Source organism: Opisthocomus hoazin, chromosome 15 (assembly GCF_030867145.1).
Source record: "Opisthocomus hoazin isolate bOpiHoa1 chromosome 15, bOpiHoa1.hap1, whole genome shotgun sequence".
NCBI lineage: Eukaryota > Metazoa > Chordata > Aves > Opisthocomiformes > Opisthocomidae > Opisthocomus > Opisthocomus hoazin.
In genome coordinates, this window is record NC_134428.1 from 9,832,157 (window position 1) to 9,851,979 (window position 19,823).

General features: G+C 45.0%; 1 protein-coding gene across 2 annotated transcripts in view; it reads right to left on the bottom strand.

Annotated features, from left to right (window-relative positions):
• ABAT (4-aminobutyrate aminotransferase) overlaps positions 1–19,823 on the bottom strand; it is a 56,374-nt gene that overhangs the window by 3,495 nt on the left and 33,056 nt on the right. For both annotated transcript variants that reach the window (XM_075435923.1, XM_075435924.1), the window contains exons 4-14: positions 19,473–19,502; positions 18,630–18,747; positions 13,117–13,166; positions 9,441–9,521; positions 8,851–8,943; positions 8,404–8,466; positions 5,647–5,710; positions 4,811–4,959; positions 3,106–3,243; positions 1,884–2,051; positions 1,015–1,161 (exon numbers count right to left, since the gene is read on the bottom strand). In XM_075435923.1, coding sequence (XP_075292038.1) covers positions 1,015–1,161; positions 1,884–2,051; positions 3,106–3,243; positions 4,811–4,959; positions 5,647–5,710; positions 8,404–8,466; positions 8,851–8,943; positions 9,441–9,521; positions 13,117–13,166; positions 18,630–18,747; positions 19,473–19,502 — 1,101 coding nt within the window. The remainder of the gene's footprint in view (positions 1–1,014; positions 1,162–1,883; positions 2,052–3,105; positions 3,244–4,810; positions 4,960–5,646; positions 5,711–8,403; positions 8,467–8,850; positions 8,944–9,440; positions 9,522–13,116; positions 13,167–18,629; positions 18,748–19,472; positions 19,503–19,823) is intronic.

Genomic DNA, 19,823 nt, shown 5'->3' on the forward strand with positions numbered 1-19,823 from the left:
CCCCCTCCTCGCCCCGCTGGAGCCCAGCCCAGCCCAGGCCCCGCGTCCCGTTCACCCTGTGGCAGCGGGCTCCACAGCTGTGGGCTGCACAGCCCAGCGTGGGCAGGCGCTCTCCTCACAGAGCGGGTGAATGCGGCAGCAGGAGGTGAGAAGTGTTCCGCACCCCTGAGCCGGGCCAAGCGAAATCCCACGCGTGTACAGCACCTTACACCTAAAATGCACTCGAGGAAAACCCGAGCATAACCTGACTGGAAGGGGGCTGGAAACCAGCTCCTTCTTACGCTGCATGAGGCGCTGGCTAGTATAATCTGCTTCACCTGCTGCCAGTTACATCCTCATCTTTTGTAAGAGTAGCCTCTTTTGGACAGGACTAGTTGTATTCTGGCCCTCCAAAGTCCCAAGATTGTATTTTTTTGTGTTCTCCTGCCTGCTGTGCTTTGCAGTTTTGGAGAGAGCAGAGACTTGGTTGGGCTTACCCCACACCACGGGTGCACAAAGCACCTCCTGAGAGGCAAGCACCCTTAAATGCCTGCCCGACTTTCCGCCCGATGTGGGGCTCCACAGCTGAAGCTGCGAACGGGTTTGCCTTAGCCAAGGGCGGGAAAGCTACAATCTTCTTGTTTCAACAGCCCAGCAGAACTGTAACAAAATACAAAGGTACCTTCCCCTAAAAAGAACTTTTGGGACAAGGAAAGGCTAGCTGCTTGTGGTAACAGAGACTGCCAGCAAAACATGGTAACTGGCTGCAGTTGGTACCTTCAGGTATCCTGGGAGTCAGCCCTGATTTTGGATTAAGCTGTACAGAACCAGCATTCTTACATCAGGAAGTTTACTTCAGGTCAAAACAGGACACAGTTATTCAGGCTTGCCCTGCAGTACCTAAACCAGCAAGTTCTGACTATGGTCTGGTTCCCAGCTGGAGTTCCTCAGTCCAAGCATTTAGACTGGGTTAGGTCAGACCCCACCTGATCAGCAAATTTCTCCTTCTGGTCTCCAGTCCCTCCAGATGTTTACCTGTAAATCCAGCAGCCCAGTCAGCAGCGCTTTCCCGGCGTGGGTTGCATTGTTTAGAAGGTCTTCTCTTTTAATAACCTTAATGACTTCAGCAAGCATAAGGTTCTTGGATGGATCTCCCAGCCAGGTATTAAAAATCCGGTAGGGCTTGGGAAAAGGTGGAGAGAGTTGTGGAACACATTAACAGGCAAATTACTAGAATAAAGAAAAGCGAGCTACCAAACTGGTAATGCAAACATCTGGAGTATGAAAAAGCACACACTAATCTCACCAACCCCCCTGTTTTTGGTTGTAAGAGCAGAATACAGCTGCCCCACTGAGCAGAATCACGGAGCAACTACTTCCTGCTACAAATTTAGTGCAGCCTGTCTTGCTGCTCGGACAGCTCATTGAAACATGGCTACAGATGACACAGAACCATCAGCATCATCTACACGGGTTTTACATTCAAGTTTTATGTTCCCCCCCCTTTTTTTTTCTTGTTTACTGCATCTGTCATTAATGCGAAGAAGAAATCTTGCTGACAGAATCGGGAACGCTGACACACGAGCTCTGAGGACATCAGGTCGCCCTACGGAAGAGGGTGTCAGCTGGAGTTTGTCCTGGAGGTTAGTTCGTTAGCCCGGGCCCAGCGCTCCACTCCCTCCCACCTCCCTGATGACCTCTGTGACTGACAGCGACTGCAATAAAAGCGAGGCAGTGACAACAACTTTGTGTTGTAAGCGCAAAGGGCGGCTCTCTGAAATAGCAGCTCCGTCTAGCTGAGCCTGCGTGGCTGGTGGAGAGCTTCTCTGTCGTGTGGGCACGACAGCTACTCACAAACGGGCCACCAACGAGCACAGAGTTCACCTTTCATTGAAAAATCTTACAGCATTTGGCCGTAACTCCTCTTTGTGGAAAAATCCTCCTGTCATCATCTTCTTACTGAAGGTCACCACGTCAGCCGGGTCATCCAGGCCCCAGTGTTCATGTGCCCAGAATTTGCCCGTGCAGCCCCCTCCCGTCTGCACCTCGTCCACCAAGAACGCACAGCCGTGCTGCGAGACAGTGGAAAAGAGCAGGGAATGCGAGCCCGCGTTTCCAAACCAAAAATGCCTCCGTTCGTGAACAGACAGACACACGCCAGCTGCACACAACACCCCCCCCCCCGCAATGCCACTCACTGTGCACCAGATACCACCATTAAAAATTCAGCTGGTTTTTCAGAAGGGTACTAGAAACATATTTGCCACCTAAAATCACAAACCAAGTACATGGAGGAGTGTGCTGAAAATTGTGCGTTTTAGCTGGCAGTGTGGGTTTTGTATGCAAAGGACTGTTTTGTTGAAACTTTGGGACAGGGAGATCAAGCTGTATCAGGATAGTGTAATTAAAAGCAATTGGTAAGTACTTCTGGCAGCATCTCATTTCAGACAAGGCAAACCTCTTCGTTTCACCTTATTTACTCTTATCACCCATGCAGGAGCAGCTGTTAACGATGGGAAAAGCTGCTGCTTCTCACGGCAGAACAGAATTTTCCAAATGTCACCTGTGCTCTTCTCTGTAAGCACACAAATGTTCTGAGGGTGAAAAAAGCACGGAGTAGGTCTCACTGAGGGTCATTACTTCCAAACGGGTAACTTCACATTCCAGGTACCAAGACATCTGTCCTCTTCATAGTTTTACTGGAACATCAGCACTTACGGTTGGACTTAAGTTGTGTTTCGGCTTTTTTTTTGCAATTAAAACCAAGTACGTCAACAAAAAACTACCATTTTCCAAACTTGCCCCTTCTGAAATTGTTCGAACCCCCTCAACAGCTGGGCATTATCATTTAAAGAATGCTACTGTGAAATTCGTAGGTAATGAATCAGGGTAATTTCTCTCTCACTGAGACATTAGAAGAAAATGTGTTGGACTAAGGAAACCACTGGGTGTGCACAGAAGAGAAAATCCTGTGCGGACAAGGGGTTGCTTGTTCCCGAGTACCTGTACACACCCACCCCAGCTGCTACCAAGGAGGCCTGTGAAGCTCTCCGAGCGCCTGGGGTGGGAGGAGGCCTCTGGAGACCCTCTGGAGACTGCTGGGCGAACAGTGAAATACGCGATTACCTTTCTGGCAATATCTCGTAGCTTTCTGAAGAAGTCATCCGAAGCGTGGTTGTCCCCACCCTCTGACTGTATTGGTTCTATAATGATGCCAGCCACAATCTTCTTCTTTTTCCTGTACTTTACAATCAGGTCTTCCACCTGTGAATCAAACATGCATGGCACATTTTCCTTTCAGGACATACACACATTTCCTCCCAGAAAGATTTAATCTCAGCAACAGAACTTCAACTTTTCATAGACGTTCCTGGCTATAAAGGTGTCAGGAAGCACAAGGCATTAACAATTAGTTCCTCCAGCTTTTCACACTGCCCTCTTGTTCCTCAATAACACTTCAGTTTACACCATATCCTCACCACACTGTAACTAGCTGCACATTTATCTGCAATGGTGTGCAAGCTCTGGCAAATTTCAGCTGGCAGCATGGTGGAAGCCACTGCAGCCTGCTACACCATTGCTGTCAGTCCAGCTAAGCAAGAGAGAAGAAAACAGAATTTGTATCAGAAAACGAAGCTCGGATGATGTATTAAAGAAGGTAATCTGGTAAATTTGCTTTGTCTAGCCACCCACTTCAGATAGTTTAAAATTGATCAGATGAAATAGTGCGGAGATCCTGTGGCTGATAAGGGGCTTGCAGAGAAGTTTTAATTAACGTTGCAGTGCTAGCTGCTGCAATTAGAAGTGTCACTTGTACTTGAAATACCGCTTACAGCTCTCAGGGCCCACAACCTCTGTGGGCTGTACAAAGCGATGGCTTCCAACCCATGCCAGTAAGCCAATTCGCAGACTTTCAAAGAAAGCGTTCGGCTTCTTATTTTGTTTTTTAAAATAACGGCTTCAAGTCTGTGGATTGATTTCTTGCCTCACAATTCCACCCCCCCAAGCTACTGTAGCACACAGGCAGGGAAGCGGTTTGCCACGCTTTCCATGTTCTCTGAAGTCAGGCAGGTCCGCACGAGCCGTCCCTTCGGCCGAGCTCTGCCGGCCGTCCCGAGCGCAGCCGTGCTCCCTGCAGCACCCTGCAGCCCCTCTGCACCCACTGCGATGCTCCAGACCGCGACCGCTCTGGCTCCGGCCCCGGGACACACTGCACCTTGCTGCCCACCATGGCGAGCCCTGGCAGAAGTGACACGTCCTGGATCCCAGGAAGCCCAACAGGGAATCCCGTGGTTCTGGTGCCCGGAGACGGTTTGTCTCCTCTGGGCTCTGCCCTGCTTTCCCTCCGCCGGGGTTGGGTCGGTGCAGAGCCCTGCCCCATCAGAGCTTTGGGCTAGAAGGCTACCCGGGAAAAGCTGAAAAACCTGCAGCACTGCCACAGGATCCCTCTGCAGAGGAGTGCACACACTGTGCTCTCTCTTAGGCCACCGCACTTCCCAAGATCTGGCAGAGTTCCCTGTGATGTAACGAACTTCTCCGGCGTGTGGGATTTCACTTTGGTACGATTCATGCAGACCCCTGCAACTCACAGCAAGCTGGCCGCTCTTCCGAAAGGCACGGACAAACTCCTGACCGTCAGCAACAGTCAATGCTGTTTTAACCACAACAGTCAATGCTGTTTTAACCACAACAGTCAATGCTGTTTTAATCACATGCTGTTCCAATCCCTGAAAACATTCTTCTAGCGAAAGCAGCTAATCCTGCTAATCCTGCTAACACTATTCATTATTTCAGAAAAAACCCAACAGAAAGCTGCCAGTGAATTTTTTACCTCCTCTAAACAGCGGGCTTCTTCCTGTTGATTCTCTTTCACAAAGTCTTCCAGAGGGTACTTCAGCCTTGGAAAAGGAGCAATAGGCCAGTCCAGCGATGGAATGTCCAATTTGTGAATTGCTTTAGAGTGAGTTGTAGCTAAGCAACCTAAACCCAGAAAAGCAAAAATTAAAATAATACCTGTCTGGGAACAATACAGGAAAACAGCTAGCAAGAGGCGCAACACTGCCTGACACCAGGACTGTAGAATTCTTTTAATTGCTCTGTGTTTTTACTTTATTTTCTGAAATCCTGGGTAATTGGATGTAGTCAAGCTGAAGTGGATTGCTCTAGCTTTTAAGCACCAGTTTCCACATGCGCTGTTCCAGCAGAGCAGGAGCACCTCTGCCACTTGCACAGGCTGCTCAGGCGAGGTGGGTTTCACCTCTCCAAAGACAACTGCTTGCAAAGCTCAGAGCTACAGCACTCCGGGGTTACGCATTTAGAACAGGGACTGAGCTGACCCAAAACAGTAAAAATGAGGGACATCTCGTTTGTATACTGTGGTGATTTCACCCCAGGAGTTAAGATTTTTACTGGTATAGACAAGCAACCTTGGATTCAGAATGCAAATAAGGGACCTTCTGAAAATAAATTTTCAAAAACTATAAAATTAATTCCCACTGTCACTCAAATCTTCTGTTTCAGTACTGGTGAGGCTTCCCAGGCAAACCTTCGGCAAACCTACAGCTTCCCCACTGGTTCTGTCTGTCTGGGGAAGCGACCGTGGGCTGCCAACTCGCTGTGGTGGGGAGGGGAAGGGGAAAGGGGTGTTGGTGGCATCGCCTCTCTTACCCAGGGTCCGTCCGTGGAAGCCGCCCATGAAGGAGAGCATGGCGTAGTCGGGGCAGCCGGGGGGCTGCAAGCAGAGCAGAGGGGCAGGCGGTCAGCGTGCGGTGCCGTGGGCAGCCAGCCCTGCCGCAGCCCGGGCACAGACCCCGGGGACGGCTGGGTCCGAGCTGCTGCCCCTCACAGCGTGCTGGCCGGCTCCCTCTCCAGCCACCGGCACCACACATTGTTTGTATTGACCTATTTAACCAAACACAGCTGTCGTCCCCTAAAAACTGCCTGACCTCCTAGAACACACCATTAGTGAATACTTGGCGATTCGTACTGTACCACAGCATCACTTCCCCAGTGAGCTCACACAAAGGCTGCGCTGGACAGTGGGTGCAGTCAGCCCCGCTGTGCAAATTATAGGCACAGGAGTACGGGCGGTGGCGGGGGCTCTGCGAGGAGAGGCCGGGGCTGCCCGTGCTGGATGCCCTGTGCGTTCCTGATGGCTTTCTGCACCACGAATGAGGAGGAACCATGACAAGAGACATGCCAACTGTATACTATCTGGTAAAAGGATATACTTGGGCTAATGCCCTCGTCCCCTCTGAAAAATTCTCTTTCTTTACGCCTCTCTCTTACCCTGCAAGCGAGAGGACGGTTACCACTTACTTCGTTTACACCTTTAGTCCTGTACCTCACACCCAGCTACAGGGTGAAGGCTCCAATACCTGTAACTGGATTCTGGAGGATCCCTCCCAAAAGGGGGATGGAGTGGTGGTGCAGCCCCCCCCCCCCCGAGTCTCAGAACCAGCATTCTTGCTTGCACTGCAAGAACAGTCAGCTGGTATAACTGACCATTTGCCTTTGACCGAGAGCAGTGAGCGCGGATGGCCTGGCACCGTCCTTGTCTGTGTGCAGGAGCAGGGAGTTGGCCAACCAGGCGTTCCCTGACCACACCGGGAACTCTGGCTGCCCGGATCGCGCCAGCCTGGTGAATGTCGGAGCTGCACAGTCTGGGAAGCACTGGAATTGTATGGCTGCTGTCGAGACGCCAGGATTACCTCCTGCAGATTGTGGCCAGGATGGAAATTTACTGATGCCTGAAGTCAACCATCTCTAGACCCTACAAACAGGAGTACCGAGGAAGGCTCTGAGCTCTCCTGGCCCGTGGCAGCTGCGCCCAGCATCTCCCTCTGCGTGGGACGCCTCGCAGAGCACTGCCAACTCTGAGGGGCAAAATTACCTGGGCTGATCTGCAGGGAACCCTCACTCCTGGAGGCTCAACCTTCGCCCGCTGAGAAAATCATTTGATTTGAAGTATTTCACTGAACTTGAGGGGAATTTTTAACAGCTACCTTTATCTATGCATATTGTCTGTGTGCATGAATCAATTCAAAGCATAACATCCCATTACTGTGACTGTAGTAGTGAATTCTTTTTAATCATTCTGTAAATGCTAAATTAACCAGTGATTAATTGCTGCTAAATTTCTGTAATTTCCTCTCTCTCTCTCACTGTGAACACACCATGAATTGCTGCGAAACATATCCTTTAGACACAAATCATTGTGGTCTGAGGCCGGGTCTGGATCCAGCCACACCCAGGCTTCTCTCTGAGGAGGAGTTTAGCAGGCGATGGGGTCCATTCCCAACCTGGTGACCCAATGGGAGGGCCTCCCGTACCCCTTACATCTTTCTTCAATCTCTGCATAAACTGTTCTACCTCAACCCTACCTCAATTTTGTATTCCATTCATTTGATAAGTAATAGAGTGAACCTTGCCAACGAGCTTTGTAAAATCATATTTTAAAGATTTTTAGTAAAATCTTTCCTTGCATATACCTTTGACGGTGATTCTTTAAGCGACCTAACCACTCATTCGCGACAAGAACTCAGACAATTAGCTGAAAGAGGAATCCTAATATTTAGATAGCTAAACTTGGACAAAAAGTCATCATTAGTTTCACATTTCTTTCATCATCTTATGAAATTCCTGCTCCTTCAGGTCATGGTGTGCCTCATATTTGTACTGGCACAGCCATCTGTCTGACCATGCTGTAAGCAACATCACAGAGTTTAAAAAATAATTCCGAAGACAAACAAAACTAACAAAAAAACCAGCTATATGAGTCCCCTAATCCCATGTGAATGAATTGAATGCTCGTCACTACAGAAGTGCTAAAGATCAGGCTGGGACCAGCAGGTTACTCACTTCTAACGTGTGTCTCAAAGAAGAGATTAAATATCTATTTTTTGCTATTGTTGCACGTTGAGATTGTGACTGGCAAGAGCACGACCCCGTCGGTTGAAGGTGAATAGGACTTCAGAGGTTTATCAGCTGCATTTCAATTTCCTCATTCTGCCTGTTACTAGCATTTAGTCAGTTAACAGTTTAACCAACCCCTTGGTCAGTTTTAAGCCATAAATCACAACTTCTGAAAAAAATTTAGAAAGTCTGTTGTTATTATTTGTAAACTTTTTTATGTATTAACGATCTCCAAGGACCCACCCATCACGTGGGCCCCTCTCTAGCAAGTGAGAAGTCATGAAAAATGGGAGCTCTTCCCAAGATTCACAACTGGGAAGGATGCAAAAGAATACAAGCAGCAGCTCTTGATATTTGTTGCAAGCAGTTTGTATTTCACTATTTCCTAAATTTACAAAACCGAGATTCCACTTCAGAGAAGGTAAAGCCAATTTTCCCTTGCCAGTCTTCCCAATCTTATAAACCCAAGTCAATGGTACATCTGTAGGTGTAGTAAAGAACAAATGTTACCTGGTTAATCATGCAAGATTCCAGTTCCTCTTTTGTGACGTTATTATGGCCCCTCTCCTTGTTCTGGAAAAAAAAACCCAAACAAACCCCAACTGCTAGCTTTCCTGTAGTTGTAACCAATGCATTTATGGCTGAACCACAAATTAATAATGCTGGTATTCCAAATTAGAGCCAATAAAGACACTGATTGGGGCTCTTACATACTGACTGCAATCTGCATTTTCTTTACTTCCTTTTCTTTCTAATTTCTAAAGTTGGGTCAATATAAAGCGAAAGCTTAGATGAAGACTTTTTAATAAAAAGATTTTATACTAGGTTGAAAATAAACAACACCATGAACACGACAACCTCCAAGCCTTACGTTGTTTTGCAGTAAAAGTTCTGATGTTTAATAAATATTCGTTTCTACATCTAAACCTACAAAAAACATGTTAATATTTTACTCACTCTGTACCACATAAATATTGCTTTAAAGGCATTTTCATTGGAGCAGGATCCACAAGACATGGTGATCACCTGTGGCAGGCCCTTAGGAGCCACCTGTCAATAAAGACAGAAAATTACTACAAAATATTAAGCGCAATCACAGTGCAGAGTGATGACAATATTGATCAGTGCTTAACATCATGAGCTCCAGAGCAGCTGTGCTAGGATGAGGAAAGGCAATGTGAACTGCAGCTGAGACGGCCCAACTCAGTTTCAGTCCCAAGGGTCTTCAAATTTAAAACAAGACAAACAGAAGGCATGTACTCCACCACCTCTTTGAAAGCACAGTGAACAGCAGCTAGTGAAGGTGTGTTTTCTCACCAGTTCTTGAAGCCAGAGTGAGAGAGGCAGGATCTCTGCAGCGCAGACACGTCACCCTCTCGCACTCAGCTGTCAAGTCGGGGAAAATGGTTCGATCCCATTACTCGCAGTGGGAAGGCAGACAAACAGCTAATCTGTAATGTCCCCTATTAAAATCCAGACCACCCCTTGATGTGCCTGTGCCCCTAAACACAGAACATGGTAACTCATCGCTGCTCTCTCAAACTTACTGATAACAAAGATTCCTTCAGTCTTTCTGCAAAGTTCTCTGGAGGTAAAATCCCTAGGGCAGGTCTGTTGATAAAAGTGCTCTGCAAAGACAAAGGAAGAGAAATTGTTAGGTTTGGCCATCCCATGAAAAGTATCATGTTGATATCAAGGCAGTTACATTTTATTCTAATTACAAATACCAGTCACAAATTTGTAGCCATGGCACTGGCAGATTTAAAACCAGGGAAAAATGTTCATGTCTTAGAATATGTCTTTCTGTCTAATCCTTAATCCTTTAGTCTTGTAGGACACCTCGGAAAAGGTGCATGCTAACTGATACTGACATTTCCTCTTCAATATTGCCATTGTAGTTGCTCAATCTCAATTTTGCTTACACACAGGAAATACACTTTAAAATCTTAATTACTTGCCTTCAGTTGGAGTAGCTAAACCTAAATTCAGTTAGGATGGCAGCACTTTCTTCCTTACTGAGCTTCACAACAGATCATTTCAGAACACTGTGGTTATAAACATCTTCCAGATACTATTACAACAGGATTTGGGGGAACAAGACAAAGGTAAACTTAAAGGAGAGGGACTACATCTGAGAAAGGTACCACAGGTGCAAGGAACAGCAACACAACACTACAATAAAAAAATAAAAGCTTGTGCACACACACAAGTCTGCCTTCTCCACTCCTCTGGCATGCACAGTAACGGGCAGGGCAGTGAGGAGATCGGTGAGAAGCCACCCTGTGTGTTATTACCTCACTACTCAGCAAGATAAATTTAATCAAGCTCAAGAACATTGACCATGACATCTCCAGACACGCTGCTGAAATTCCTTTTCAACCGTGTGCTGTTTTCAGGAAGCTTGCTTATCTGCAGGTAAATCTCTCCTGCTTTAGGGCCTTCAGTTTGCACACTCACCCGTCTCGGTGCTCAGCCTGAACGACAGGCATATTCTTTATTGTGCGTTACAACAGCAGATTTCCAGCTTCTCAGTTTTCTCCCTTCCACTTCCTGATGGAGGTCTGACATGGACCGGGAGCCACTCATGCTGAAATGGTCTTCACGGATGGAACGCGGTCTCTCCTAACAGCGGAATTCCATAGCCTGCCGGGAAACTACCTGGCTGAACTCAAGCCTACTTCCCCGAATTCTTTTCTCCAGCCATTCCCTTTCCCTGTCTGTCAGCAGAACTGACTCTGTGTTGCTGCAAGAGCCCTGGTAATCACAGCAGTGACTACGGGAACACAGCCTTCTCTTACCTCCGCGGAGGCTACTGAGCAGACGGAGCCAGGCTCCAGGCTCTCCAGTGGGAAGATGACAAGCAAAGGGCATAAACCAAAACAGGAGAGGTGCTGCTCTGGGTATAAGGGAAAGCTTTTCCACCAAGAGAACGGTGAAGCAGTGGAAGAGGTTACCCAAAGAGGCTGTGCAGTCTCCCTCCCTAGACGTTTTCAAGACCCCAGATAAAATCCTGAGCAACCTGGTCTGATCTCGCAGCCAAGCCTCTCTGAGCAGGCAGGAGACCACCTGAGGTCCCCTCCAACTTGACTTGTCCCACTGGTCCTACGAACTGGCCACACTGGGACTCACACCTTCGAGAAAGGTAGTTTTGTGTCAGTGAAGCTAAGCCTGCTGCCCACACAGGCGCTTCTGAAGAGCAGCTCTGGAAAAACCCCCTCAGTCTCCCCAGCCCACTAATGGAGACTAATTTGTCATGTTTATGCAATTAATTTCAATTAAGTGTCATGGATTAAAATAGATTTATCATTGCTATTAGTCTTTGTAGGTAATCTCATTTGACTCACAATGTGCTACTTTTTATTTTAAATTAAATTTGCTCAGAAAAGGAGAAGCTCAATAAATTTGCCAATGGCAAAGCAGCATTATTTGCACTTTTTTCCTTTGTTTGCTGTTTTTCTTCTTGTTGTTGTAACAAGTCATCACTGAAATTAAAGGCTGAGCTTTGATGACTTAAGCCTTCATGGGTCTTCAAAGGGGACAGACTGCCTCTTCCCAAAACGTTCGTATTTTCAGTGCAACTCAAGTTTGCACCTTTATCAGCATCCTTCAATCTTTTTCCTCACCAGAAGTACTCATTTATTCAGTATGTGGACCACAGCAAGAGGTGTGAGTGGCCACACTGTACCTGTAAGAACACTTCATCGGAATTCTCAGGGAAAACCAAATCTCACGCAAGACAGAACAGAGTACGAGCTAGGGCTTTGTAACTTGTACAAGTGCATTACTTTCAAAACAATGTTTGTTTCAACAGACTCCAGCGTAAAGACAAACCTAAGCAAGGATGTTACTGACAGATTAACACAAACTGTTTGTTTAGTATGTAAGAGAAATCTGATGATTTTTAATCTCAGTTTAGAAGTACATTTTCATATAAAGTTAGAGATACGAGACCATAAATTTGTTGTGAATTTGATTATGGGCTGTCACAGTCAATTCACAATGCTTGCCACTAAGCAGAAAAGTGTATTTTTCTTCTGTTGTTAATGAGCTACTCAGTACTGAGAAAAGCAGAACGTCGACATCAAGCTGCTATGGTCTCAAAGGAACAGATACGTATTCTGTTCTTTACAGCTGGCTATAAAGAGGGTACAGGGCGCATTACGAACAAACCAAACAAAAAATCCGTCCAACAGTGATCCCAGTGTTAACAGTAAACCAGGGCCTTACCTCAGTGTGCACCACTCCAAAGACGTACTTTCCCAATAAAGCTGGCACCTTGGCCACCGCCAGACCCCCGCGCACACTCCTGCCGGCAGCCAGGCCCGCGCACTTCTGGCTCTGCACCACGCTCTGCCCTCGGCCCTGCAGAACCCTGCCGCAAAGCGGACACCCGGGCTCCAGCCAGCCGGAAACCCTCGGCAGACCGACGGCTTAGCGCCGCCCGCTCTGAAATCGGAACGGGGTACCGGTAACATCTCCGACACTCGCAGGTGGGACAGAGGGGTCCCGGCAGCAGCACCCCTTTTGGACTCTGGGGGCAGCTTCTCCCGCTGCAGGCTTCCAGCAGGCAGCCAGCTCACTTCCCTTCCCCAGCGGACAAACCACCAACTGCCACCAGACAACAGGTTTTTTGGGTGGTTTTTTTTGGTTTGGGTTTTTCTGGTTTTTTGTTTGTTTTTTTTTAAATCTGACTTTGCCTACTGCTGTGTTATAATGAAGGTATTGTTATCACCTCAGAAATAATTTTTAAAAGTCAATATAAATATTTAGAAATATTAGTGCTTCCGTGATATCCACATCTGCCTTTGGTAACTCCAGCTTTTCTAGCTCTGGTGCTTTTTTAAAAACTGGACGTATTTTAGTTCTGGAGAAGGCAGAATTTCTCCTCCTGAAGAAATGAGAACTCCATACAGCACATCGGCTCGGGGAACTCAGCTGTCTGCGCTCCTCCGACATGCTGGCTCAGGACTGACACTGCTGGAGTGAGCCAGCAGGCTCTTTAGGAAGGGAAACGCAGTGAGAGAGGGAACTGGCCCACACTTGGGCTATGTCTTCTTAAATACTACCAAGCTCTTTTCATCTAGTCAGAAATAAAGCAAGCAGATCCCACCATAATTTAAATTGAGTCATTAAGCATTCATTATCTGTTTCAGAAAAAATAAGAAAGATGGCCACGAGGAGGGAGAAGACTCTTTCAGGTGCTGAATGTTTTAATTCACTTACCAAGTTCTGTGGCTGCTGTAGAAGCTTCATCAGAGAGGGATGGCTGTAACCTAATTAGAAAGAACAAAGAAAGAAAACAGTTCTTTCTATATGGTTTCAATAAACTAGCGTAAAGAGTAATCTAGAGGATAACCTTATTCTGATGCTTAACTGTTTCTGTAACTTGTGTATGTTTTAACTATTTATAGTAGAACTTCTCGCAAATTAGGACAAACTTCTCCTTTTACAAAATATTACTATCTGGAACTTTGGAACAGATGTGGCATCAGGCAATAGCAAAACATATTTCAGTCCTGAGAGGTAAAAATCGAACACAAAAAAATTAACTTGAATGGATCTTTTGCCTGATACAGCCTGACTGAAACATTGTCGTTTCTACCAAGTATTGTGGGCCTGACACTATCAAATGTTCGCTTGCTTCTCCTTTCTAGGTTTCCCACACACATTTGGTTTCTCCACAGCACCACGTGTGAACCTCGCCTCTCCTCTCCCTCCATCGAGGGCGGAAATCTGGCAACATGGCCCACAAGCCGTTGTGCCTGTCGGTCACCATTTAGCCAAGCTGCAGGAGGGTCTCCAGCATCTCCTGCCCGGAGCAGGCTGCTTACTGTGCAGCCTGGGTCTGCTCGACGTCGGTGGCTCTCGCTGAGCCCCGGCTCCCGACACGTGTTTCAGGAACGGCTTCGGACCCTGCACCACAGAGGGAAGCTCCCCACGCAGCCGTGCCCATCTACAGTACCTAGTGCTACATCTCTTGTTCCAAAGCAATTTTTACCCTCCTTGAACATCAGACTGATTATTCCTAGCACAGTAACAGAGCTTTTTTCCCCCTCTCTGTGCTTTTAAACTGATGGGATTTCTCCTCATGGTAAAAATCAACTTAGAAATGTGTATTTCCCCCTTTGTGCTTTTCTTCCATCCAGTTCCCCGGTCTTTGGCAGCTGACCATAAGAAACAGTCAAGCCAAAATCCACACACTTACTGATTTCCCAAAACAAACTTTTAGTTAGAAAAGATGCAACAATTTATCCTTTCTACCCAGAAGCATCAAGGTACTAAGGATGCTTCAGGTTTAACACAACAAAGATGCTTAATTTATATGCATTGATATTTTATGGGATAACCTGCTTGCTTACAGTCAAACCAATGTTTCTGATGTCAAAAAAATAATCTTCACCAAAAGAGCTCAGAAAATTTCATTTTATGCCTGATTTCTAGTGTATGAAATGCCAAAGCCAGAGATTAACATCATATTTTATATTCCTTGTAGAAACATCCTGCCTCTGAACTCCTCATTCTAGGTGAATGCCCTGATTATCCTGTCTGAACAATGGAGCATTAGGCTACTGCATTAACAAATCAATTATAAATCCCATTTTGAATATTTTAGTTCAAAACAAGGAAATACCCAGATTGCTTTAACAGCATGTCATGCTGCAAAGAATCTGTTAAAACTGTTATGAAGATAATAACAAGTGGTTACTTGGGACACAGACATCTCCTGTCATGGAAAGAACTGCTGTTAGGCTGGAGGGAATGACACAGCTGAGAGCTGTGTCACCGAGAGCCGAGCTGTGGCTGCCGCTGAGAGCACCTTTGAGAGCGTATCTATTGTTTCAGAAATCTCCAAACTAAATCTTACAGCAGTTTGTTATAAATAGCTACCATTGCTTAGGAAGCTTAACTATTAACTCAGGTATTGCTTGTGAAAACATGTCATTCTGTTGCTGGTGTTCAGATGCATGAGGAATGCAGAGATCTTTGCATCTTCTCCTACGTAACACAAATTCAAGGCTTCTACTACCCACAACTTGCCTCTTCCCACCCAGACAAGAGGTCTCTTCCATCTCTCTCCCTCCCAGCACTCCCTGTTCCACTGGCGCATCCTCAAACAGGCCCCAGCGAAGTAAGAGAGAATCTGTAAAGCCTGACTCTTTCTGAAAGAGTAGCTCTGGTGTAGAAAGATGCTGTGCTGGTACGTGGGTTCACAGGCATAAAACTAACACCAGGAAGAACTAACTAGTTAAACAGCTGTGCTAGACGAAGTCAAAAATCTCCAGGCTGAGACGGCAAACAGACAGCAACTTGTTTCATTGCTGTGACCAATGCAAAGGTTTGGCTCCTAAGAGCAGGGCACCCGCTTCACCACTCATGCTGTGTGTGTAGATCAACGCGACAGGAACATACATGTCCTCCAGGCTCATGAACGTGCCAGTCTGTAAATGGAAAATAAACTGGAGGCCGCTAAAATAATGGGATGGAGAAAGCCGAAAGAATCCATTTCAACTGAGCAGCAAGCAGGCTGCTGTCAACAATCCCAAACGACCCCTCTCCGCATCTCCCCAGACAAAGCCAGACCTTCCCAGCACTGAAAAACATCTGTTCCACTCGCTATTCCAGGAGGTTTGCTAGTAAGCACACACAGAATCCCCTCTTGCATTTGGCTCCGTGGGGTTTCTAACACCATTAGGCAGAACAGATACAGATTTCAAGGAGTATGTTGCGCTACAACTTCCCAAAAAAACATGTGGTAAAAAACTGTTTCAATTTTTTTTTTCAGTAAGAAGCAGCCCAAAACATCTTTACCCAGAGGTTTTTTATACTTCAATTCTTATCTCTCCGTGCAGGCACTTATTACCTCTCAGCCACTGCTGATAAATATATTCTAGTGTAGCAGATCATTATTAAATCTTGGGGAGTCCTGACAGATTCATAAAAGGTTTTATTGAATTTACTTGCAGAGAGATAAGCACAGATGACTAGCAAACGATTTGTGATCTTGTTTTGATGTCCCAGTCTAGAACCTAACTCTGTCACCTTGAGGGACATTATTAGCAACCTCTGCGGCTTCAGACAGTCAGTCTTGTCATTCAATACAACTTAAAAAAAATAAATTCATGCTGCGTGTTCACTTAGATGTAGGTCAGCCTGTAAGTATTAAATGTCCATTTACTTCTTGTTGCTATGCATCACAGAGCCATTATCTGAGAAGCTGCATGAAGTACTGTATTATGGTTCCTTCAGGACGCAGGAACACGTCCTCTAGGACAAAAAACCCAGCTTCTCCTCAAGACAGCATTGCCACACGTGAAGGAGGAACCAGATGGCTTAGCTGAGTATCAGTCACAGGTACCGCAGTCTTGTATCTATGTCACCAGTTTCAGTCAGCCAGAGAAAGTAAACTGCAGAAACCCCTGCTATTATATCCCATGACTAGTATAGGTATCTCAAGAGATTTAATAGATCTCAGTTCAGTTATGGTCGTATATGACATTACTAGTACATCTAATAGTGCTACAGATATGAACAATCAGATTTTTAGGCAATTTTAACCAAATCAGGCATTATTACAGTTGGTTCCAAGGAACTAAGTGATCTCTTAGACCAACTGGAATCGAATGCAAGTTCAATTTAAATGTTTAAGGGTTATGTTAACTATCTTACTGGCAATATATTCATAGGCTTGGGAAATTCACACTCTCACTGCATTCAGCATTATAAGCTCAGAGCTGCATTCTCATTTCCATGGCTTGGGAAGAGCCGTCTAAGGATTAATGTATGCAGACAGTACAAATTCAGCCCCACTCCAATTCACAGCTGAAGTAAATGTTAGCAGGAATTGCAATTTTGCTGCCTATGCTGCATTTACGCTGTAAGCAGAGGTTGCAAGTCTCTCAACATCTAGCATAAAGCAGCATAAAGCATCCAACACTTCATTCATTTTAAAGTTACATATTATCAGCAGCAGCTGACAAGGAGACTACATACCGCATTCCTGAGAATATCCCTTTTTACCTGTCAGCATCCAGAATGTAATTCAAGTAGCTTTCCCACTCTAGATTGCATTTTATTTCTTGAACATTTGCTTTTCGGCAAAAAGTTTACCTATGATTGGGAGGGAAGCAATTGAGCTAAAAGAGAACTGTCAAAATCCTATTTTAAAATCACAGGATTTAAGAAAAATAAATTCATGCAACTAGCTAAATAGCCTGGAAAAATTATTTCAAAGACATGAACTTTTTTTACTCAATTTTCCACAAAGGTCAGAAAAAGCTACACAGCATTTTGGATGCATAAATACTGACGATATTCAGCTGCTAATAAACAGTTGAACATATTTTTTAAGAATTTCTGCCCACTAAGAAAGTAAGTCCCCCTCAATACTTAAATATTTTATATACAAAAACCGTACTAACAGAGAGATGCGTGCACCACCGAGCACTAGCAGGTCAGAAAGTCTCAGTGCACTGTCTGTACAACCTTAATTTAATTCTTTTGGAGTCTGCACTGACTTTCTTTCGACTACATGATCACTCACTAGCTTCTCCAAATCAGCATTTCTTGCGTGTAGAATGGGAGGTCTGGAACACTAAATGCACTTCCTTTCCTAGAAACCTAACATCCAACCCCATCTAAGTTAGATGAGAGTTGGCATACAAGTATTGTGCTTCTTCGTCTCACCCCTTTTTCCACATTAGCAGTGACAAAGTTATCTCAGTGTAGCCTCTAAAAGACAAAAAAAATCTCTAGAACTCATGTTGATGAAAATAAGCTACAAGCATTGAGGAGTTCTGGAATGATTACACATTTATTGAGGTGCTACACAAGAGCAAAAATATTAACTGTCTGCAAAGAAGATTGGGAAAACTGAAAACTCACTGCAGTCACAAGGTCTTAGATGCCAAAAACCTGGTAAGGCCATCACTAAATTTTGTTTCCCATTAAAAGAGGCCTGTAGGGATGATTTTGAGTCATCACTGTTTCTGTACATAGCACATCTATCTTTTAAATTACCCCACCACTTCTGCTCTTTTTGCTTCTGCAGAAATGTATTTTTAAGCAACTAAGAGGAACTATGGATGAGGAACAAACAAAGTGAACACCCACTGAAACCTATATTCCTTGCAGTTGGGGCCTACATCTCTGCCTTACTTCTTTTGCTTCTTGAAATCCTCCACGAGAAAAATCAACTGACTTTCCCAAGCACTTGACAGGTCCATGGTTTGGACCCTCAGCCCAACTGACCTCCCACCTTGGCTTTCTCTCAGCACCACAGTTCAGTGTTTGGTCTTGCTTCATCCTACTGGATTCACATGGCCAATTCCTTTTTTCAGTTCTTTTGAGACAGAAATGTTAACTAAAGCATGAAGTTATGTTTGTTAGCGTTTAAAACAGTAACACGCTGCTACAGAATTGCAAAGTATACAAATCCAAGCAAAGACAACCTAAATTACAGAACTTGCACATTCAAATTAAGATTAATACTGAAGCTTCTTCCAGGTACCACTATGTACTTCAAGTGAGCTCTACGTATCGAGTGTGTAGTCTCTTCAGCTGTTCAAAAACCCCACTGTGTAATACAGAGCAGTGAGGTGTACCCTGATTGCAACAAGGCATACGTTACACCAGCTTTGTTTTTTTCAGTTAATTGACCAGCTTCTCTGGTAGTGGCTGAGGTAAGAAAATGACAGCTTAAGGACAATGCAAAATGATTCGGTACAACTGTCTCCTACCTATTGGGATGGATGAAATCTGAGAGTAGAGATCCAGCATGCGATTGCCATCTACGTCTACTAGGTAGTTTCCTCGGCTCTCTTCATAGTTGCAAAAAAAGTGCACAGCTTCTGCATTCTTAAAGGAAAAAACAAACAGTTAATACTTTAAAAAGTAGCAGTGGGGAGGAAGGTGTAACTAATGATTATATAGCAAAATCTGATCAAAATATCTAATGATAAGATGCAAAGACACGTTGCCCAAAGAGGTGGTGGATGCCCCATCCCTGGAAACATTCAAGCTCAGGTTGGACAGGGCTCTGAGCAATCTGATCCAGCTGAAGATGTCCCTGCTTGTGGCAGGGGGTTGGACTAGATGGCCTTTAAAGGTCTCTTCCAATCCAAACCCTTCTGTGACTCTCTGATTATATTCATTGCATGTAAATTAACTGTAGAGCTATTTTCATAAAGAGGAACGGTTAAAAGGGCAAGTATGCACTTTTTCTACAGAAATGAAGCACAGACTTGGACGAATCACTTATCTTGGGAGGCAACAAGCACTTAGGCTGACATACTTCTAAGCTCAAATATACCTATGTTTTCACTGGCCACTTGACAACAACTCAAAAGGGACATAAAATGTTTAAAGAAAAATCACTGATCCTAGCAAAATAATTCTGCAGTATTCAAAACATAGTAAAAAAGATTGTATTCAAATGCACATCATATACTCAGCATGCAAACCCAGAGTCAGTGTTTCACCTTTTTTTTTGTATGGTATTTAACATACAAAACAGGATTTTAAAACAAGTTCTGAAATCACAGTATTAACACTCCCCAAACTCAGAAAACTTGACAAATTACCTGAATTCCATTCAGCTGCTTCATTAATTCCTGTAGAAAAACAAACATCAAAGAGACTCAGATATCTAACTACCAAATACTGAAGAAGAACGCATGTTTCTTTTTTACATCACATAAATCATATGCAAAACTTGCAGTCCTATGGCTTACCAGGCAACTCGACTTGCCACGTGAACTTTCATAGTGCATCTTGCAAATATGACAGTCAAAACTATTCACTGTGGCAAGCAGAGCCACCTGGGCTGCATACACAGTTTCACTGTAAATCTCCAGAAAGGGAAAGCTGCCTCTTCTACACTGATCAACTGAACCGAGAAAACAAGAGAGAAATCAGAAAATAAGAGAAGCCAG